Source organism: Perognathus longimembris, chromosome 3 (genome assembly GCF_023159225.1).
Source record: "Perognathus longimembris pacificus isolate PPM17 chromosome 3, ASM2315922v1, whole genome shotgun sequence".
NCBI classification, from domain to species: domain Eukaryota; kingdom Metazoa; phylum Chordata; class Mammalia; order Rodentia; family Heteromyidae; genus Perognathus; species Perognathus longimembris.
Genome location: NC_063163.1, coordinates 57,058,654 through 57,082,454, shown reverse-complemented (window position 1 = coordinate 57,082,454; position 23,801 = coordinate 57,058,654). Strand labels below are relative to the sequence as shown.

At 40.7% G+C, this 23,801-nt stretch overlaps 1 protein-coding gene across 2 annotated transcripts in view; it reads right to left on the bottom strand.

Moving 5' to 3' along the window:
• Flt1 (fms related receptor tyrosine kinase 1) overlaps positions 1-23,801 on the bottom strand; it is a 172,323-nt gene that overhangs the window by 85,848 nt on the left and 62,674 nt on the right. For both annotated transcript variants that reach the window (XM_048341582.1, XM_048341583.1), the window contains exons 11-12: positions 8,233-8,347; positions 1,169-1,277 (exon numbers count right to left, since the gene is read on the bottom strand). In XM_048341582.1, coding sequence (XP_048197539.1) covers positions 1,169-1,277; positions 8,233-8,347 — 224 coding nt within the window. The remainder of the gene's footprint in view (positions 1-1,168; positions 1,278-8,232; positions 8,348-23,801) is intronic.

Below are 23,801 nucleotides of genomic sequence, written 5' to 3'. Positions count from 1 at the left end.
AACAAATATGAAGAGCAACAGAAACGTTAGGATTAAATTTGTCCCAGTCATCTGGATTCATTGAGAACCAGTCTGGATGAGGTCTATTAGAATCCCTCCTAAGGTAAGGCCTTCCCTACTTGAAATGCATGCAGAAGTGCTTTCTACTTGGTTGTACCAGGTGAGACAAGGAGACTTGCCTTGGTCTAGCATGGCTCAGCTGTCTACCTCCTTCTCAATTCTCCTGATACCATTTTCTCCTCCGGATCATGTGGGAGCTGGAATGTGGAGTATCTTCTCTGAGTGCCTTTTGGCTCTGATCTGCTGTGAGAATCAACAGCAGGATGTGTCCCATGGCCCAGGGAAATAGGGGCTTGGCTCATTTACCAAAAGGCTCCTATCATCTGACAACCCAAGCACCTCATGAAATTTGCCCTGCTTCTTTCTTTCTAGAGACTTCTAGACAATGTCTGCAGCCTGCCCCATGCAGTGTGAAGTTTCCAGGGAGTTGGCAGCCTGCCCAGGTTTCCTCTGAAATTGGGGGGGGGGGGGGCGGGGAATGGAGCCAGGCAATTGTTTTTATACTTTGAGCTACTTATTTCCTTCCTGTACTCATGGAGGGACTTAAGGAGTGCCATTTGTGTGCCTGAAAGGTTGTAAGATTTGTAGAGATCATATTTCAAATGATTGATTCTTAAATGCTCAAAAATAGCCTATTAATCATATTTAACCATGCACAGTTTCAGATTTCTATAGGAGAGCCTCATTTATCAGTCCTGATTACTTAACTTATTTCTAGATTAAAAGAAGTACTGTGTATTAACCAGTATTCTAATACTGGTGTTCTCATTGGTTTCTTTGTTAGGAAACTAACTACCAGTGTGCCAAACCTTGCATTAGGTACTAAAGGGAGTTCAAAAATTAGTATATGAGATCCCACATTTACAATACAGTCTGGGAAAAAGACATACACAAATAAGTCTTATGAGAGAATTCAGGGAAATAACTCTTTAGCAGAGCTAATGATGTCGTAACATTCTATTCCTGAGAGCAAGGATGAAGGTACTCAAAGCTGGACCAAAAAAAAAAAATCACTTAAGCTATAAGTGTACTAAATGCAAACAGGGTTGAGAGAGGTCAAAGTCACCAGACTGCCTTTCTGGATATGTATAGAGAATATGCTGCTTACCTGTGACATAATAGCTTATGTTTCTTTCCACCGTCCCTACTTTATTGAAAGCCATGCAACTGTAGATCCCAGAAACCCTGGAATCAGCCACAACCAAGGTGCTAGCGATCTGTAAAAGAAAAAGAAACTTTAGCTGGCAGTAGGACAGAGGACCTTTGGAACATCCCAAAGCAGCTTCTCGAGGTTGAAATGATTCAACAATCCCATTCATTCGGCAAAGATAATATTGCATGGGTGGGTGGTTACCAGAAAGTTCTCTCCTTGCTGAGTCCCAGCAAGAATGGGAAAATAACAGGAAAGCAGGTCCTCAGGAGACCGGAGCCCATGACATCCGACTCATATGAGGGCTTAAGGCTTATCTCGTATTGCTGGCCTAACAATGAACAGACCTGAGCTGTGGGACTGCACGTCTCACCCCATGAGGTGGTCATTCCACATCAATGGGAGGAACAGGTGAGGCGGAAGCCTTCCCTTGTTTGGGGACCTGAAAGCACAAAAGCCAATGGGAACAAGAGGCTCCTGTGCTGCAAAGTGAATAAGGACAGAAGTGTGTGGCCAAACGATTGCTCAAAGTATGAAGCATTCAGGCTCCAGCAATCCTTAGGGTTATAGGAGGCCACAAAGCTCACTGAAGTTTTGTGTGTACATTTCACAAACTATGTAATATCTCAGTTTCACCAATTCTTCTAGAAAAATGCAGTCATATAGACTTTAGATTAATATAATACCATTTCACTAGATTTTAGTGCTATGTTATTGTTGTTGTTGTTGTTGTTTTGCTTTGCTGGGTTCAGGCCCTTGGGCTTGAACTCAGGACCTGAGCTGTTTCCCTGAGCTCCTTTTTGCTCAAGGCTAGGGCTCTACCACGTCAAGCCACAGCTCCGTCACTGGCTTTTGGGTGGTAAGTTGGAGATAACAGTCTCACAGACTTTCCTGTCCCATCTGTCTCTGAATCATGATCCTCAGATATCAGCCTCCTGAGTAGCCAGGATTATAGGTGTGAGCCACTAGTGCCTGATTGAAAAGGGTAGTTTTTAAGACTCAATTTACACACACACTTTATAGCCAACATCCTATAGCTGTGAAATTGTAGGGACTGTGCTGGTTCTTCTAGACCAACCAGTTGGGTGTGCTAGCTAAAGAATAATAATCAAGTGACCTCTAGGTTGACATTAATGCATAGGCTCACATGTGGCAGTGGGCTTTCCTCAGTGCTGAACAGATTCTTGGTCTTGAGACCTAACATTTGTCCGAGCTGCTAAGTAATATGCAAGGCACTTTTGTTTGTGGTCTCTTATCTCCATTAAGAAATTACAAGGGGGCTGGGAATACGGCCTAGTGGAAAAGTGCTTGCCTTGCATTCATGAAGGCCTGGGTTCGATTCCTCAGCACCACATATATAGAAAAAAAGCCAGAAATGGTGCAGTGGCTTAAGTGGTAGAGTGCTAGCCTTGAGCAAAATGAAGCCAGGGACAGCACTCAGGCCCTAAGTTCAAGCCCCAGGACTGGCAAAAAAAAAAAAAAAAAAAAAAAGAAAGAAATTACAGTATTTCTTTACAGATAAAGAAGATTAAAAACATGCTCTGATTTTTTTTGAAGCCAACCAACTCATTGTTCCCAATGATTTCTCTAGTTTGTTGGAAGTATCTGCTTAATTACAGCTACCCATAAATTCTGTGTATTAATAACAACATCTGCAACATATGGCAATTTTTGTTCTGGTTAGTAGACATCTACTGTCTGATTATTAGGGCATAATGTTCTAAGGGTGACAGAAATGTGTATGACATAATCCTTACTCTTTTTTTTTTTTTTTTTAATAATCCTTACTCTTAACTTTTATTTTTTTTTGCTGGTCCTGGGCTTGAACTCAGGACCTGTGTGCTGTCCCTGAGTCGCTTTATGTTCAGGCTAATGTTCCAACACTTGGGCCACAGAACCCCTTCCAGCCTTTTCCAAGTAGTTTATTTGAGATAATAATCTCATAGACTTTCCTGACGGGGCTGGCTTCAAATTGCAATCCTCAGATCCCAGCCTCCTGAATAGCTAGATTATCAGCATGAGTCACTTGTGCCTGGCTCCCACTCTTAACTTCAAGGTAACTGAAAATAATTTCTCTACCTTAAGATGAAATGAATGTCCTTCTCTTTGTAAGAAAACACAGATAGAATGCAAATAGCCAATGAAGATATGTTTGAAGGAGAGCTCAATTTCCCCCCATTTTGATTATTAATCTTGATAAGAAGTGGAAAAATTTAAAAAGTTGATAGCAATCTTTTTTTATTATCATTATCTTAGTTCTCAAATATTTCTCCTAAGAAGAAACTTAATTGGGTTCTCAGATTTATTGTTGCTCAGCAAGTGGAAACTATTCTCTTGGTTGGGGATGTTTGGAACTTCAGACAGTGGCATGATCTGCATCTATTAGTTGTATTTGGGCTTCTATTCAAATGATTTCCATCTCACTAAACTCAGAGCAACTGAGAACAAGCACTGTTTCATGGCAATTAAAAGTCAATTCCCATGCATACATTTGCCATATTTAGAAACAGCTGGGGCTGCGGCTCAAATTATAGAGTGCTCACCTAATATGTGAGAATGACTATAGCTATTTTTAAGATTCCAACAAAAGTTAGATTGGAATTTTTACATAATCAGAAGTAAATTGAGATGCTCAGATGTGACACAAATCATACTGGATGACAAACCATGGAGACAGGAATGTATTCACACCTTCTTCTTTGCCTGAAAGATACCTTCTAAAACATCTTCATCACAGTTAGACCTACCAGAGAATTCACCTCACTAACACTCTTAAGGTCAAAGAAGATGATATTGATGCCTGTGTACATTATTTCCTTGCTTTGGGTACCTTTATGTAGTCCTTGCTGTGCAATGGACAGGGTATAATACAATTTACAGGTTGTATCTCAAATCTTTCTTATATCTTTATGAGATGGTTACATTACTGCATTCTACAGTAGAACAAGTAAGGCTTATAGAGATTAAGTGATTTGCTGAGGACACGTAGGCCCATAGACCAGCCTGAGCAGAACATCAGCACCAGGGTGTTTAACTTTAGGGCCTGTGTGCTCAATCTGTATTGCCTTTCCCACTGAAACTCTTTAAGTTGAATAACCTAGATCCATAGGTAAAGTTCTGTCATATTGGTAAAGTTCTTTGTATTGGGTTTTCCTTGAGAATACTTTCTTTAATCAGCAGTAATACATCACATAAGCTACATGCTATAAGCTGGCTTCTTTCTTCCACAGCAGTTTACACAAATAGCAAGCTGTTTTTCAAATGATATAATATGTGATTTGAAAATAGAATTGATAAAACAGAGATTATAATTACAGAAGAAAATTTTACAATAGGTAACACATTCATTACAATCCACTTTATGAAAAATGTCTCATGACTAGAGTACTTCTCTTCCAGGGATTATTTTTAAACTCTAAACTTAAACTATGTTCATAAAACATAAAAGTCTCTTGACAAAAGGTAGTTGACTAGAAGGTCAGAGAACAGAGCTCAAGTGTGGGTGGTAGGAACAATGTCATTTGGTTAGTCCAGAAGGTGACTTCTAGTGGCACAATAAGTGTGGATGCACAAATTATGTGTTAAAGGAACACACCTGTTTCCTTATGCTAACCACCAAAGACTGTTGTTTCAAAGGGAGAAAATGGAAAATAACAGTTGGAGCACCAAATATCACCTGGACTACTTTCAAAGAGAAAGTGCCACGGTTTGAGCTGAAACAGGCATTGGAAATTATAATCATTTATTTTATAGGGTACACCAAAAATGACTTAAGGCCATCTGCTTGTACTAGCTCTATAATTAGTTTTCATTCTTCACTAACAATCAGTGAAAGAGGACCGAGGAACAGAATGGAAGCAGGAATGCTACAATGAAATTAAGATTCCTAAGATCCTATCAGTGAGAAGATAAGGGTAGCCTTCCTTTACATCTGCTTCTAATTCTCAGTGCTTTGTTACATAGAAATGACACATCAGTATTTTAAAAATTTGAACTGGCATGGTGGCACATGTCTTGAAATTCCAGCACAAGGAGGCAGAGGCAGGAGGGCCTTCAAGGCCAGCCTGGGCTACATGATGAGATCCAGGTTCAGTACTTCAAGAGATGTAATCCAACAATAGAATGCTTGTCTCCCATATGCAAAGCACATTCTAGCTTCCACTGCCAGCGTACCACATACACACCCTTAAGTTCTGTTGATTAACTCATATGAGACAAGCAGCCTCAGAGAGGTTTTTGGCCCAGTGTAATTTTACATTCTTAAAGAAGACTCTTAAAAAGCTCACTTCCATCCTCTGGTCTCTTTTCTATGACCCATGAACACTCATGCCCACTGTTGTCAAGTACTGTAAGCTTGAATTTCTTCTTGTTCCTTCCTTCCCCTTTGCTAAGTATTAATAATTCACTCCTACAATGTCATATCAACCTCACAGATTAGAATGAATGGGGTGATGTGTCATTCAGTCTAATTTCCAGAACTATTATTTCTTTTAAAAAAAAATCTATATATGGAACTGTGATCTTAATCTCAGGATGTTTCTAACACAGTTTGCGTTTTAAATGTTTCAGGGGGAAATAAATGTATAAAGGTCATGGAAGAATCTAAAATTAACATAGGGTAGCATATTAGAGCTAATTGATGGAGAAATAGAACATAAGAATGAAGAATAAACTGGGGGCCAGTGGGAACTAAAACACAAGCTGTAATCCTTTGATTGGTGTAGTTGCTTCTGCCAACTATTTGTCTCATTCAACACACACACACACACACACACACACACACACACACACACACACACACACACTTCTGTGCCTTCAAATGATTCCAGTTGGAATGTTGCTACAACATTGAACTCCAACTCTCCAGCCTTACAGAATCAACACTGTAACACACATTTCCGTTTTTTTTCTAACACAGGGTTCCTTCAACTTCCTATTCCTTATTCACAAACCCAAGAATTGTGGCAAGTCATTTAAACAATATGAAAACTTCACATTAGCTATTAGCATCTCTAATTGATGACTCACATTTCAAAAATCTGGGCCAAACTTACAAGAAGGAACTGAATTTTATTTCCCTTTTTGCCTTTCAGAGTTAAACAACTAAACAAAACAACAAAGGGAGAGCAAACCAAACAAACATAAAACAAGACCCTGAGATTCTCCAGGTGCTCTAGTGTGAGTGCTCTCATCCATATCTAGGGGTGGTTACCTATATGACCGTAGATAAAGGGATCAGTGTGGTCTAAGTTTAGACTTTAATTTACTTCCTAGTGTGTACAGAAAAATACAGAACAGTATTAATTGTAAAAGAAAAATACATCCCATATGGTTTGGAAATAGTGTAACTTCTGCTTGCTTGTGGCTTATGAAAGATACCTATTTTTTCACACAAAAGCATTATTAGTGGATGCTGAAAATAAGAACAGTAAATGCTCCTCAATTTAGAGCATGAAATCAATAATTTACTTTGTGCCTATTAAGAGCTGCTTGTAGGATATGAATCCTATATATTTCTGCTTTATTTAGAAAGAGGGTATCTGATTACAGTTTGAAGCACTGAATTAGGATATATATATATATATATATATATACACACAAACATATACACACACACACACACACACATATATATCAACTGTTTTTTTTACTAATTTGTAGAGGGCTTTCTCATAATGCTATTCCATGTCATCTTTCTAACAGGAAGCTAAGTAGGGCAATATCATTAGCTCCATTTGTTGGAAGTAGAGAACTGTGGATGAGATCAGTTAACTGATTTGCATGTTGTTATAGAGACAGAAAGGGGCGGAGCTTGACCCTGGGGCTCCTGAATACAAGAAGTCAGGCAGCATAGAACCAGCTGTGCCCATCAGTCTGCCTCACTATAAAGTTTCAAGACAACAGACTTGTTTCAAGCCTGCTTGAAATAGTTCTTTGATTTCAGCCAAGTTGTAACTCCATTCTCACCATTTATTTTTTGTACTGGTCCTGGGACTTGAACCCAGAGCCTGGGCTCTGTCCCTGAGCTTCTGTGCTCAAGGCAAGCACTGTAGCACTTGAGCCACAGCTTTCACTTCTGGCTTTTTGGTAGCTAATTGAAGATAAGGGTATCATAAACTTTCCTGCCTGGGTTGGTTTCGAACTGCAATCCTTAGATCTCAGCCTCTTGAGTAGCTAGAATTACAGATATAATCCACCAGTGCCCAACTTCTCACCAATTAAAAAATGGGTTTTATACATGGAACTTGTTTGCTACTTAGTTCAACCTAATCAGAAAAGATACCTAGCTTTCTCATTTTCCATTCTATTTCCTTGTGTGTGTGTGTGTGTGTATGTGTGTGTGTGTGTGTGTAAGATTCTAAAATCAGACTAGAAGTTCTATTGAAATTCTGCTCATAAATTCTTGTAAGAATCCAACAGTTAACAATCTTTACTCCAAAATCAAGCTATGTAGGTATAAAGAGGCATTTCAGTGAGGAGTTATTTGACTTTTTTCCTTCTTTTTTTTTAAGCATCATTATCCCTGTGCCAGACAATAGCAGATTCTTAAGTGGATTCTTCCCTGATTCAACAGGAAAGCAGGCCCTAGCTCTGTAATCCACTGAGACTTGCCAAGGCCCAGAGGGAATTAGAGGAGCAGAGACTTCGTTATATGGAGGAATGTTGATAGACTGAGTGTGCTGCATACCCCAACCTAGGCTTTGCCCTAGCAAAGACAGACATTTTATGAAATGGGATATTTAGGTCTTTTACTAGCTTTAGTTTCCTAGGATCCTATTTTGCATATGACTACTTGTGTCTGGATCCTTTGTCTGATAGTCAAGTCATCTCCACCTGTTCAACAAGTTCTCCTTAGCTTGAAATAATCTTCATGTTTCTCCCCACAAAGACATTTGTCAGGTATTGTCTTTCTTCTCTCTGGATTTTGAGTATTTGAATGGCTTCAGTATCCAACAAACCTAGAACTGAGAGCTGAGAGTGTGTTTTGAGAACACCCCACTACCCACTTTTATGAACAGTACCTTATTTCTTCCTTCAATGACTGCCATGCGCTGGGTGATGCTCTCAATCCTGTTTCCTATGTCGCTCCCGGAATCCAGGATAAATGGTTCTCCATTGGTGGAACAAAAGTCATACCTATTTGAAAAACCAAACCAAACCAAAAAAAGTACATTATTACACGTTTGCTTTGCTACATGGTTGAGCCAGCTGTGACAGATGAAATGTAAAACTTTGGAGAAGTCTTTCGATAACAAAATCTCAAGTTTTATGCAAATGATCTTTTCCTTAGACTTTTCATTTCCTATATTCATACCTACAACTTAAAACTAGTGAGTGTATTTCAATCTAGACATGTTGAAAGTAACATGCAACACAAGGGCAAATAAAGTTAATGAATGGAAACCTCAAGGAAACACTAGCATTTCACATCTACAAAGGCTGGCTTTTCTTCAGAATATTCCATTGTACAGCCTATTTTTTTCCAGTGCTAATTAGGTGCAGACATCTTGGACTGTTTATTAAATCCAGCCTGCTTCTTTTCAAGTTTGGGGAATATGGTGGCAAATTCTTCTGTTTCTTAAGCTTCAAGTGTTTCATTATAAAATAAAGGGATTACTATTTAGCATTAAGGTCCATAAAATCTATCACTCCCTTTCCAAACATCTGATCACTTTTACCTTCTGAACTAGGACTTTTAGTGATCAGGCAGCTTGCTGGCCTTGAGGGTGGACATGTGTCAGGTAGATTCCGGAGATGATCAAATTAGGAAGAATTGCAAAGACCAATTTCCAAAAAGAATGAGTGGCTCCTCTTAAGTAACAACTTACATGAAATGAAAGCAGGAAGATAAAGTAAGAATAAAGTAAGAGAGACGGGGTTGTGAAGTTCAAAAAAGTTCCTTTGTTTTTTATTCCTCTCTGGACTTTGAGCTGAGAAAGTCCTAAGATGTTAAATGGTCTAGTCTGCTGAGTGAGCTCTCTCTTCTCATTACGTGATTTGGGATGTGCCCTACATATCTATGTTCACTTAGAGACTTCTGAGACCCTACAAGGCCATCAGCTACAGGGGGACAGAGCTACACTGTCTATTCACCTGTTCCCATAGCCCAAGCAAAGGCCTAGCATACAACTGGCACTCTATAAATACTAGTAATCACATGAATGGTACAAGGTACCTGACAGGACAGGTTATATTTATAGGAAAGTTTTCATTATTTTCAAACACTTATAAATAGAAGCACAGCGTGATAAGCCAAGTGTTCCCATCAATCAGGGGTGTGTGTGTGTGTGTGTGTGTGTGTTTGCTGGGGATGAAGCCCAGGGAGCCTTGTGTGTATCAGACAAATGTTTTACACTGAGCAACATCCTAATATCATCACTCTTACTTTATAGTTATTAGGATTTTGTCACATTTGTTTTATCTAGATCTTATTTAAGTTCACTTTTCTTTTTAGAAGTGTTTCTTTATAGCAAATCCCAAATTCTTACCATTCTTATCCAATATGCTTCAATCGCTTTTCTAAAAAACACAAAAGCACTTTTTTTCTAATATAACCAAAATGCTATTTTTATGCCTATCAGAACTATAATAATTTGCACTTATACCAAGTCTGAATATCATATAAACAATGTTTTTACAATTATATTGTAAATTTTTTAAAAAGGAATTCATTAAAGAATTGCTGTGATTTCCACTAGCTATTTTTACATAAGCACAGGCCTCAAAACTTTATATACTTGGACTTCAGGAAAGGCAAAGAAAAATGTTCAGGCAATGCCCAGGGGAAATACCAGTGACTGTCTGCTCTCATTTGGGGACTGTCAGCCTCTCACCCTACTTCTTCCCCTGCCCCTCCATCTCTCAGGGTAATTCCAAACTGCCCAGGGCCTAGTATGGAAACCATAGGCCTGACTGACTGCTGGATCCTCCAAATGGAAAGGACAGATTTTTGTGACTCTTTTCTAATTTAGGGGCTGTTATTTTTCCCTCTTTGTAAAATGTAACCACAAAAATAGAATGTCATTTAAGAGCTTGACTCTATCACAGCACTTGAAAAGAGATTTAGGGGGAGGGGAATTTGCCTAAGCCTTAAGAATACATCAAGCTCTTAAGGAAGTGGATTGTGCCATGTTTGAAGATGCAAAGATAACCACTGTGCTGGGAACGGTCTTGAGGGGGGAGGAAGCCGAACAACAAGAGGAAAGCAGCATTCGCTCCTGATTTCGCACAGGAAGCCCACAGCACCTCCTGCCAAAGCGAGATAAGAAAGCTCCCATGCACTATTCTGGACAAGGCCACGTTATCAGCCTCCGTGGAGGGCTGTCCTCTGCATGCTCCAAGCTTCAGTCTCTTTCCTAATGAGCTTCACAACTCCAGCCTCCATTTGCATACAGCATGCCAAGTCCAATAGTATGGAGGGATTTATAATCAGTCCAAGGGAGAAAAATTGCTGGGTAAGAACATATTCTGAATCACTGCTGCCAATTGTTCTGCAGTTGACACAACTTCGTTTCAGACTGGAGATTGATATTAAAAAATAACATCAAAAGAAGTCGGCCAACTCTATGTCTCACACATGGAACTGTGACCCTATATGTGACATGCCAATCTGTTGAACTCCATCTGTGTATTTGTCCCATCTGGTCCAAGTTACTAGTCATCTTCTCTTGACTCATAATGAGAGACTCCCCACGCTCCATCAATGCAGATGACTCTAGTGACCCACATACTTTAGGTTGGTTTTCTTGTGGCAGTGATGGGTTTGCTCTGTTTCCTCTACACTTATAAATATTTGGCTCTTTTGGAACAAAAAACCAGATGAAGAAAAGCTGGGTCCATAGGAAAAAGCAAAGTCAACACAGGCCCAAATTCTAATCTGGACAGTTTGGACTGCTGGCAGAATTAGTCCTCAGTTCTGGCTTCCTTCTGCATCACCCACTCACCACTTATACCACACACTATTGCTGTGTTCAGAAATTATTGCAAGACAATGCTGCCTCCTCCCTCTCCCACTTTGTGCCTATTCCGGGGCTTGACCTCTGGGCTTGGGCACTGTCCCTAATCTTTTTTGCTTAAGGCTAGTGCTCTACCATTTGAGCCACAGCCCCATTTCTGGCTTTTTGGTTGTTCATTGCAGCTTAAGAGTTTTATGTACTTTCCTGACCAGGGATACATGGAACCAAGATCCTCAGCTCTCAACCTCCTGAGTAGCTAGGATTACAGGGTGAGCCACTAGCACGTGGGTGATATTACTTTTTGTGCATGAAGAAAAGGCTTCTCACACAACTAAAATACACTGAATGCTCAATCTGTGCAAAGCCTGAAGTTTCATTTCATAATAGAGCTGACTGTCATCTTGTAGCTCATCAGCTAAGCTCAATTCCCATTCACCTTTACACATCCAGCACTCAAAAAACTACAGTTCTGGCTTTTAGCAGTTCTGATTTTCAGAGTTTCTTCATTCCTCCTGTTTCCTGTTTTCTCTCCCTGCCTAAAACTCAGATTTTCAGAGTTTCTTCATTCCTCCTGTTTCCTGTTTTCTCTTCCTGCTTAAAACTCAGCCCTGTGCTTGTCTTCTCTTTAAATGATAGACATTGAATTGGTGGAATCTAAAGAGAGAGTCTAGATGAGTGAGGTTGAGCTACTGCTGATAATTATATTTTCTTCAAGCAGCCGTGTTATGTGAGAAAAGGACAGAGTTGGGTGGTAGCTTCAGAACTGAGTGAAAATAAGAGTTCTCTGAAGAACTGGGGAGAATGATTGAACTTTTTAGCTTTTCTGGAAACTGCCATCTGTTTGAACGCCTATGGCAGTATTCAAGACTCCTTCTGTCTTCCGATACTAATGTCTGGCTCCATACATGGTTTCCCATGAGAAAATGACCACAGGGCTGGGAACATGGCCTAGTGATAGAGTGCTTGCCTCATATATATGAAGCTCTGGGTTCGATTCCTCAGCACCACATATATAGAAAAAGCCAGAAGTGGCACTATGAATCAAGGGGCAGAGTGCTAGCCTTGAGCAAAAAAGAAGCCAAGGACAGTGCCCCAGGACTGAAAAAAAAAAAAAGAAAGAAAGAAGAAAGAAAGAGTAAAACAGAAAGAAAGAGAGAAAGAAAGAAAATAACCATGTCCATATGAGGTCTACTCTGAAGCCTGGGTGTTAGAATAAAAAAGTACATTTTGTTGTATTCTTTTCAAGCTCCCCTTTTACTCTAGAACATGTAATGTTGACCTTTTGTGGAAAATCTCTGTTCTGCTGTTCCTTACTCTTGGTTGGTTGCTGAGGGCCCCCAGGTGCCAGCCTTGGGCTGGGAGCTCTGCATATTCATCTTGCCTCAGCGAGTTCTCATAGCCGCCCCTGTGAAGCAGGTTCCAATTTTGGAAATCCTTTTGTGAATAAGGAAACTTGGACCTAGCAAAATCAGATGCCTTGGGCAGGATCACAGAGAGGGACAGAAGTGGGAGAACTCCGATTTCCTATTCTTCCTCTATACCAGTGTCTAGTCCACCAGGCAGGGGACTTGATTCCAAGGACCTTCCCAAACCTTTCCTGTCCTGCTTCCTAGGGTGAAGTCTGGCTCAGAGAAAAACTCCAGGAGTCCTCTGAAAGTCACATAGCAAGGGAAATTAGATTTTTATTTCCTAGAGGGAGAAGATGTATCAGGTCCTTTGTGGAAAGGGGTATATTATAATTATAGTTTCCACAAAAAGTTTGTTTGCTTTAGGTTGTAAATATGTTTTGATACTGAAATGGTAGGAACTCATCTTCTCTGGTTGTAAAATCTTGCAACAAATTTGAAAATCACACACACACACACACACACACACACACACACACACACGGAGCCAATTCTGAGGCTTGAGCTCGGGGCCTGGGTGCTATCCCTGAGGCTTTGTGCTCAAGGCTAGCAGCTTTTTTGAGTAGTTTATTGGAGATAAGAGTCTCCGTTTCCTGCCTGGGGTGGCTTCCAACTGCAATCCTCAGATCTTAGCCTCCTGAGTAGCTAGAATTACAGGTGTGAGCCACCAGCAATTAACTAAAAATCCCATTTTTAATCACAATCTTTTTCTTTCTTTGATAACTTTCTTTTGCCTATATGACCAATGAGCATATTCTGGATACAGCTTGCCTATTTTATGATGAACTCCCATACTTTAAATAGGAACCCTGAGGTTAGATGGAGGACGGGTGCTGGCTGAAGGGAAGCTGAGTTCTCCCGTACCTGCTAGCTGCCTCTGTGAGCCTGAGCTGTGTGGCCTAAGCATGAATGCATGTGATAAATATGTACTTAAAACACACATTCAGTTAGGGTCCCTCACCCCTCCTCCTCTCCCCTCAAAAAGGCTCTAGAAAGTTCTAAAAACCCCTAAGACACAAAATGATCTCCCTTTTTCTTGTGCTGCCTTTTGGATCTGCTTATCTGTGTAAGGAGTTCACTGCTCATGCTGTGACAGCGATCTTTGGGGAAAAAAAATCAAATCATTTCCAAGTTAAGAAACAAAAGGGCAGAGGAGTGGTACAGAAGCAATCAAGGTTAGAAATTGTCTTTAAAAAATAGAAGGGAAAAGAAAGACCACCTGGAGCCCTGCCAGGGGCATGACTGGGGCTCGCTCCCCAACGGGATGGCCCTTCTGCCAGAGGCCTGATGTAAACATGGCCTGATACTGTGGGTGTTGTGTCAAAACACTGGTGATAGTGTGTCTGAGGCATCAGATTAATAGAATCTGCAAACACTATCTTTTCCCCTCCTCTCACATTCTCTTAAAACAAATAAAACAATATAGGCGAGAGGATGCTGGTTGGCAGGAGAAGGCGTGGAGTTGGAAGGCATGTTTAGACAGAAGGGTTCCTGTTCCTTCAGCTTCAGGAAGAGCTCCTAGGCCTTCAGGGTGGTCACAGGGTCAGGCCTCGGGTATTCTAGAGGAGTGACTTTCTGGTGCACTCAGAGACCTTGTGACGCCTCAGAGTCCATGCTGAAAATGACTTCTTGTCTTGATGCTTAAGGGATGGGGGAACCAGGGGAGAAGAGTTTTGTGGAGTGTACGCTTTGGGTCAGCTCCTTGGACAATGGTGGAGGGGATCCAGCATCCTGGGCTACCTCTGTTTACATAAGAGCTTTTCCAGGAGCACCTTGGCTTGCCCTGCTTCCTGCCCTCCAGGGCCCATGATCCATTCCTCCACAGGACAAGGCCTGTCTTCCAGCCTCTGCTTCCCTTCCTCTTCTCTCAGCTTCTAGCATGAGCTCTGACAGCCTCCCTCCCCCACCTCCTCAGCTCCTTTACAGAAGCTCCGCAAGGGAAAGAGATCTTCAGTCATCAAGCCCCACTCCTGGGTGGCCAGGAGGCTGAAAGGGTGAGTTTTTAGCTCCATCCCCATTCATTTCTCTGCTTTGTCACGGATTGCCTGGCTAGCTGAGGAAGAGTGATTTGATAAGAAATCTTCAAGGAAATGCTAGGCATGGTGACAAATATGGCACTTAGCATACTCAGGAAGGGGGCTTATGATAGTAGCCCCAATCATGAAGTAAAGACAGTGGGCTAACATGCTATATAGTAGTCAGGGTGGAAATATCCAGAAAGCCTTCAGGGTTGGGGGTAAGGTAAGGTTTAGCATCAGGAAGAGATTTCCAAGAAAAGAAAAGTTATCAGACTTTGAATGATGGATTGATTCATAAATTTCTAGTTATGTAGCACTAGATAGCAAAAGCTTAATTATGAGTATCATAGTTATTAAATAAAAAATTTACTCAGAGGACTGGAAGTCTCTTGGTTTTCTGAATGATTCCGAAATTTTGTCTTTGGGCCACAGTCTACAAAAAGCACTTTTAGAAAGTCTACTCTGGTATTCTGCAATCGACCAACTCTGTGGGATGGTAGAATGACCTGCACCCCTGTGATGAAATGTGGTTGAGTCGTTTCTCTACTCAGTCCCAGAGAGGATGAGCTGAGATGAAGTCATTTCTCTCAGATCTCAGACGGTGGAAGGGCTGTATTTCTCTTGGCTTCTTTTACCCTCATGGGTCCATTTATCTTGCAAATATTTGTCTCCTTTCTTCTCTCACAACAAGTAGCATGTGGACCATATCTTTGTACCATCTAATCTGACTTTTTTCTGTTTGTTCAGAGTTGCTTGATTAGTTACTGTATTTTGTGTGAACCACTTCTAATTCTTTGTGAATGGATGGATGTGTTCGAACTTTGCTTTGCCGGTTCCAAAGAAGCAACCCCGTGCTACTATATCTTTCTAGTTTTCTTTTAGGCATTTAAAAAAAAAAAAGGGGGGCTGGGGATATAGCCTAGTGGCAAGAGTGCCTGCCTCGGATACACGAGGCCCTAGGTTCGATTCCCCAGCACCACATATACAGAAAACGGCCAGAAGCGGCGCTGTGGCTCAAGTGGCAGAGTGCTAGCCTTGAGCGGGAAGAAGCCAGGGACAGTGCTCAGGCCCTGAGTCCAAGGCCCAGGACTGGCCAAAAAAAAAAAAAAAAAAAAAAAAAAAAAAAAAAGACACAGAAAACAATGACCTAAATCAAGAGTTTAAAGGAGATCTTTTGGAATTTCAGCAAATATCAGGGGGATATTGAATGAGTTCATCTGGAAAGCACTAAAGCAGTTGGTAATTTTAGGAATCATTTGGTTATTTGACTTACACAGATTGCTACTGAAGAGCAGCAGAGACTCTGCTTCACCCATTGCTATTGCCACAGTGCCTAGCCATGTCACCTGGCAAACAGTAGATGGATAGTGAATGTGTCTTGTTCAGTTAACTGGGTGAGAAGAGTAAAGCCTGATGGAATGGCCTGACTAGATATTCACCCAACCTCATGTCTGGTGTCAAATCTGCCACCCATCACCTGCTCAAGTGTGCTACAAACCGGGCCTTAGTGACCATCCAGTGACCTTACACAAGCCTCCTAAGCTAATCACTATGTCACCACCATCAGGGCCTGTCCATCACAATGATGAATATTAATGAAGACAGGAGATCTGATGAGGCTCAGCTTAACTAGATTTAGCAGTGTCAGTCCCTGACAAATGGATAGTCCTGGACAATTTCAACTTAGGCAATGATACTGACATGAAGAGGTGTCTTCTAATCTATTGGAAAACAAATAAATAAAAAAGGACTCCTTCCTCTTGTGGTGGTAAAAATGCTGCCTCATAATTACTAATACAGCTGTTCAAATTATAAATTACTTTTTTTGTTCATATTCCATGAAGAGGTCAAATCACGCTTCTTGTAAAAAAAAATTCCTATGATTTACTTTCTTTTGTTATTAAGAAATGTCTATGTTTAACCAGATTCTCATTCAAATTCTAGCCACTCAGAAGGCTGACATCTGAGGATAATGGTTGAAAGCTAGTCTGGGCAGAAAAATCTCAAAAGCCTCTTACCTTGAATTAGCAAAAAGCCACAAGTGGAGGTATGGTTCAAGTGGTACAGCACAAGCATTAACCAAAAAGCTAAGGGACAATGCAAGGCCCTAAGTTCAAGCTCCGGTATTGGTGTGCACATGCACGTGTGCACGCGTGTGTGCGCATACACACACAATTATGTTTAGTGAAGAGACAAGTCAAAATCGTGAAAAAAAATCAGACCACCACTGAGACCAGCCAAGTAAAATGACAAGAGCCATGTGTTACCATCAGCTGAATAAAGATTGAATGAGTATTTAATAGCTGAAAAAGAATTCATGGGAGAGTAGATCTAGGCCCTGTGATCCTCTAACTTCCTAAATAATCCCAAACACCTGCCATTTGCGGTCCCATTCTGAATAAGTCATTACAGTCAAAGATGCAAGCATGTTACTTAGGAGAGTACTAACTGAGTAGCACAAATCACCGTGCCAGCTTATTGTCAGTTTTCGCAGGATATCCATGTCCCATCGGAGGGAAGCACTTCTGTGTGCACAGCCCTAAACTGCTTGCAGAGTACCTAACAGCACTGAGCAACTTTCAGCAAACAAACTTGGAATCTACAATGTACCGGCCCCAGGGCTGAGTATGTCATATATATATGATTCCCTTAGGCGCCCCCCCTCCCCTATTATACAGACGAGGATGCCCAGACTCCCCTCCCCTAGATGGTTCTTTTGCAGAGAACCCCACAGCTGGTAGATGGCAGTATGTGACAGAGAGAGCCTGACTCAGGCTCCACAGCCCATGTCTTTCAACTGCAGACTGTCACTTTTCTACAGTGTGACACCTTATGAAACTGGCCTTGAAATTGGCTTCTTAAAATGTATTTGATTCTGGATTATAAGCTATTGACCCCCAAATTACTCATTTTTTTTTTTTTTTTTTTGGCCAGTCCTGGGCCTTGGACTCAGGGCCTGAGCCAGTACTGTCCCTGGCTTCTTCCCGCTCAAGGCGCTATAGCACTCCGCCACTTGAGCCACAGCGCCGCTTCTGGCCGTTTTCTGTATATGTGGTACTGGGGAATCGAACCTAGGGCCTCGTGTATCCGAGGCAGCCACTCTTGCCACTAGGCTATATCCCCAGCCCCAAATTACTCATTTTACTATCTGGTAGCAACTATTGAATCAATTCTGGTATAAAGCACCAATGCAGTGCTTTCAGTTGCCTGATCATAATGTGTTAGAAGGCCACTCATTTGTGATTCTTTGACATGGCAACCAAGGCTGTTGCCTTAAACTCTGTGCCTGATCTGCAGAATGATGGGGATTTCAGTCTCTGTCTCAGAAATTCTCACAGTTAGATGAAGTTTTTTCTTTTGTCAGTCATGGGGCTTGAACTCCAAGCCTGGGCACTGTCCTTGAGCTTTTTCTCTCAAGGCTAGCGCCTACCACTTTGAACCACAGCACTATTTTCGGTTTTACTATACACACATATACATATATAAATCTATGGATGTTAAGTACTTATATGCAGTATATATGTATGTATATATACATATACATGTAGGCCTATATATACACATGTATACACATATACATGCATATACTTATGTGCTATATACACACATATGCACATGGTATGTATACATTTATGCTTAATACACACATATTGTATATACATGTACAAATATATATTCCTTTATATACACATATATGCCTATACTCACATGTATACATATATATGTACATGTACATACCTATATGCACTTAACATCCCATAGAGAAGTGCTTAATAGCTTTTACCTTTACAGTTAAAAATAGAAATTGTAGGGCTGGGAATATGGCCTAGTGCTAGAGTGTTTGCCTCACATACATGAAGCCCTCAGCACTACATATATAGAAAAATCCAGAAGTGGCGCTGTGGCTCAGGTGGTAGAGTGCTAGCTTTGAGCAAAAAGAATCCAGGGACAGTTCTCAGGCCCTGAGTTCAAGCCCCAGGACTGGAAAAAAAAAAAAAGAAATTGTAGAGTGCATATCTTCTAGTCATAATCAACTTGGCTCTAGATAGTGTTTAAATACTCTTGTTTCCCTCAGCTTACTTGGTCAAAGACTTTTTTCCCCCTACCCTCACAAGGCAGAATTTGCCAATCAGGTAGCAACCAGTGGTTATCCTACACAATTCTCATAATAATGACTCAGGCCTATAGAACTCTAAAGGTCTAAGAAAATAAACAATGTATACACATGAATTTGTTAAAGCCTGTGTAAAAAATCCTGATTTCTCAGACATGAAAAGCAGAGTTTGGGGGACTTAGTGCCTAGAACACACTGGTTCCAAAGAAGAGCCACAAAATAAGGTCGCCATGAAGTGGTTAAGAAGCAACAAGGAGAACTGCTGGTCTGCAGATGGCAGAACAACAAAGGACTAGCCAGGGAAGGGGAAGGTAGAGTGACTGACTTCATGTCAAAAGTCCATGTTGGGTGCAGACTTACCTTTCCAGTGGTGAGTTTTGTATTTTGTTTTCAGCCCAAATCTGATGAGCTAACCAAGTTAGTCTTGTGTCATATCCTAACACCTCAATCCCTACCAACCTCCAAACCACCTTGTTTCATCTCTGTCCCTGTCCCTTTCCATTTGACCTGCACATTATCTTCAAGGGCCCAGCTCCCTCCTCCTGCACAAGGCCCCCTTAAGTGGCCATCCCCACTTTCTACCATCCATGGCTGACCCTTTTGCTCACCAAATCATAAATGCTTGTCAGCAGAGTTCTAGGGTATAAATAATAATCAACAGGTGATCAGGGACATGACTAGCAGAGGGAAGAGATACAATTTTACTTTGAAACATAGTGTCTCCTCCATAAAAACAAACTTCCTTTCTAAAAGGTAACATGCTAATTCTAAGTGAACTCAGTAGCTCATCACACTGAAGGTAACAAACATCTGAGTAGGTTTCTAGAGAAGGGATGGAGAAATAAGGCCCAAGGACTAGAAGAAGCTCTGCGGCACTGCCTAGGCCATTGCCTAAAGCCTTTGTACCTTTTCTACTATATCCAACTACCAGGTTCTGCCTATTCAAAAGGGCATTCAGTTGACAGTCAGCCCACTGACTGGAGTCCACACTTCAAGAAAGAGCCCAGTAAGTCAATAGAGACACACCTAATGTGCACATGCAAACAGAGAACATATTTCCTCTATTATTACCATTAGTTTTTAAACATCTGTGTATAGCCAAAGAAAATGTGAGATGTTCTGTCAGTCTTCTGAACTTTTTTGTGTGTGTGTGTCAGTCATGAGGCTTGAACTCAGGGCTTAGGCTCAAGGCTAGTACTCTACCACTTTGAGCTACAACCCCACTTCAATTTGGGAGTAGTTAATTGGAGATAAGAGCCCCACAGACTTTCCTGCCTAAGCTAACTTTGAGCTGCGATCCTCAGATCTCAGGCTCCTGAACAGCTAGGATTACAGGTGTGAGACACCAGAGCCTGATAGGAACATTTGTTTGTCAAATTGACTGTCACTGTCTCATGGTTATTTCTTACCCAGAAAGCTAAATTGAACCTGGCTGAAGAAATCCCTACAAAAGCCATGAACTGCTTACGATTCTGCCTTTGGCTTAATTTAAAACACATAATGAAATGCTTGATAGCAATTATAGAAGACAGTTAATTCATTAGAAACAATTACTCATCAGGTTCACTGTAAAAAAGGGGGGAGGGGTCTTCACAAAGCATAGAAAAGTGGAAAAGAGGTCTGTGGCAAATGAACTCATGCACTGTTCTTAGGATTTTGTATGAAATATTAATAAGGTCTGTTGTCTGAACATTCACATTGGACAGTGTGCACTTCCCCATCCAGTAATTATATAACAGAATGGGAGAAGTTTCTCATTAGTAAGTGAACATTCACTTTTGGCTCAGGATGAAAGCCTCTTGTATAAGATGGCCAGTTTTATTTGGCTGTGTTTGAGCTTAAATGTCCTGCTCAAATGGTCTTTGGTCAAGTGGTCTTGAAAGTCCTCATTTAGATTCAAAGTTTTGTTTGGGATAAATTCAAATGCTCTGTCACATGCCTGGTTTGACCCTACATACATACATATACACAGCACAGATACATTCAAACACACGAAGACAGATTTTAAGTGTATTTAAGGAGAAAGTGGGAAATAGTCAAATATCAGGTTAAGTGATCACATTTTCAAATGAAAAGGTTTTCTTGAATGATCTCTTCCCTCAGACATCTGCCCTACATTTTTGCCCCAGGAAATGTTGACTCTTTCGATTTAATTATTAAAACTTGCATTTTGTAGGCAGAAAACAGAATATGGGGCATTAAATTGTTACTACATAAAACTAGTAGACATGATGACTGTTAGTGGATTAAATTTGGGTTCTTGAGTGCATTTCTAATTAACTACCACTAACAATTGTGTTTGTTTTGTCCTATTCATTTCACATACTCCACTGATGCACAAAACTATGTTTCTCTGGAATGATCTATCCCTGACACATCCCTAATGATCCCAGGCTTCCTTTCCTTGCCAATTTGTGTACGTAAACAATAGAGAAATGCAATTAGGCGAGCCCTTCTTGGAATTCTTAGAGCCTGCCTTTCCCTGCTTTTGTAGGCCAACCCTCTTCCCCACAAGAGCAAAGGGCAAACCTCACTTAGTCCTAGAGTGGTCAGTTTTTGTTAGCCCCCCCCCCCATTCCTAGTGGTACTCTCGAGTGTTTCAGAAATGAGAGTAGCAGGGAATATTATTTTCCATTTAAATTCTAAAATATATAAATATTCTAGATGCTAGATCTGACCTATTTTGGGGGTGTACAGGGGCTTCCTACTCTTTTTTTTTTTTGCCAATACTGGGGCTTGAACTGAGGGCCTAGGTGCTGTCTCGCTGAGCCTCTTTGTACTCAAGGCTAGCACTCTACCCTCTACCATTTGCTTTTTCTTAGTAGTTTGTTGGAGATAAGAGACTCACAGAGTTTCCTGTCCAGGCTGGCTTTGAACCGTGACCTTCAGATCTCAGCTTCCTGAGTAGCTAGAATTATAGGTGTGAGCCAACGGTGCCTGGCTAACTTTCTACTCTTGCTCAGCATTTTTTTAAAATTCTACCATTTGTGCCACACCCCCAGTGTGTGGCACAAACATGCCTTAGATTCCAGAAGTAGTTCTTTGAGGGTTTATATATGCCTCAGGGCTTTTTCTTCACAAGCTCCACCATTTCACTAAGAAATTAATGAAGATTATTTCCTCAGTCTTCCCTAAGTTGAGAGCCCAGAACCATATTTTGCACTCTGAAGGGATTTATTGGCAAAAGGCCAATGAAGAAAACAAGTGTTGAGAGCCAGTGGGCAGAGAAGATGATGTTTTTTCTGGCAAAGGTTAACACTGAAGAAAATACAATTTGACACAATAGTTGCTACATTTTCTTTTTTCTTTCTTTCTTTTTTTTTGAGGTAGATAGGGGAAGAATGGAAGGGGTGACACACTTATCAAGATGTATTGTACTTTTATATATTGACAGGCCAAATTAAAATGTCTTAGTGAGGGCTGGGGATATGGCCTGGTGGCAAGAGCGCTTGCCTCCTATACTTGAAACCCTGGGTTCGATTCCCCAGTACCACATATACAGAAAATGGCCAGAAGTGGTGCTGTGACTCAAGTGGCAGAGTGCTAGCCTTGAGCAAAGAGAAGCCAGGGACAGTGCTCAGGCCCTGAGTACAAGACCCAGGACTGGCAAAAAAAAAAAAAAAAAAATGTCTTAGTGAAACTACTCAAATAATAAAGAATAAATCAATAAATACATTTATTGTGCTGAGTATGGAATCCAGGGCCTCTGACATGCTAGATACAAGCTCTTCCACTTAACTATATTCCCTAACCCTCCATTTTTAAATGACTGGGCAATTATTATTATCATCATGATTCTGTGTCAGAGTATTACTTTATAATACTTAATGTGAGACTTCTCTTATAAACCTTCTACTTAAAATGTTCTGTTAATTTGGCACTAATCCTCAGTTAATGGTCAGATTGCTTTATAATTTATAAGAAGCAGAAGGGAACTATCAGTATGTAGCAACTGGGAAATGATTTCAAGCTTCTTTGAAAGGGAAAAATGTAAATTTTTCTCATTTTAACTCCTTCATAGCTCTGTGTTAGGAGGAAAAGGGAAGCCCAGCAGTTACCATTTACAGAAGAGGAAGTTGGAACAGATTAAATAACTGGTCAAGGTTACTCAAAAGTCAGGGACTTTGCCAAGAATAGAGCCCATTTCCTTGATTCCCAAGTCTCTGGCTCTGAGACTGCAGAATAGATATTCTGCAAATACATCCAATAAGTAATCACCAAACAACTTTGATCCTCTGTAATTAAAACTTAAGTGCTAACGACAGATGATGTGTCTGTTTTCTATATGGCTGGTACCTAACAAATATTGATGTGATGAGGACATATGGTTGACATTACATATTTAGATTGAATACAGATGATACACAAAATCAGTTGGTACGATATGCACAACATTAACGTAATATAAGTAGCAGAGCTTTTTAAACATTTATTTGGGGAACAATGTATTTTGCTAGGACATGTTGTTCAGCATTTTTTTCCTTAGGGAGAACTTAATGTGTTTCATAACTATATTTATTATAATTAGTCAGTATTCTTTATTCCTCTGCACTTAAGATTTGTGACTGTTGGATGGAGAGAAACAAAGTTTCTTGTCCTCCCCAAACAAAACCACAGTAATCAAAGGCTTCAGCAATTCGATCTCTTTGTAGCAAAGACCCAGACAGTCTATGATTAGAAAACAAGCCCTTAACTGGATTAACTGTGGCTCCTTTCTATAACTGTAGTTTCTCAGGAGGCTGAGATCTGAGAATTACTATTCAAAGCTGGCACAGGAGCAGACAATTAACCATCAAAAAGCCGAAAGTGGAAACATGGCTCCAGTGGCTCAGGTGGTAGAGCACCAGCCCTGAGCATAAAAGCTAAATGAGAAAGAGCTTGAGGCCTGGAGTTCAAGTCCCTGTACTAGCACAAAACAAGCCCAGGCTTTAAAAAGGAGAAAAGATACCCAGAAACTCACAATGAGATAATAGGTAATCTTGGTTACTGGGGAGGCCTAGACAGGGTGACTTGCTTTAACCCACTCCCATTTTGTGTTTGTAGGGAATGGGTCAAAAATAGCTCCAATACCCAACCAAGCAAAAGTGCCAGTCAGAC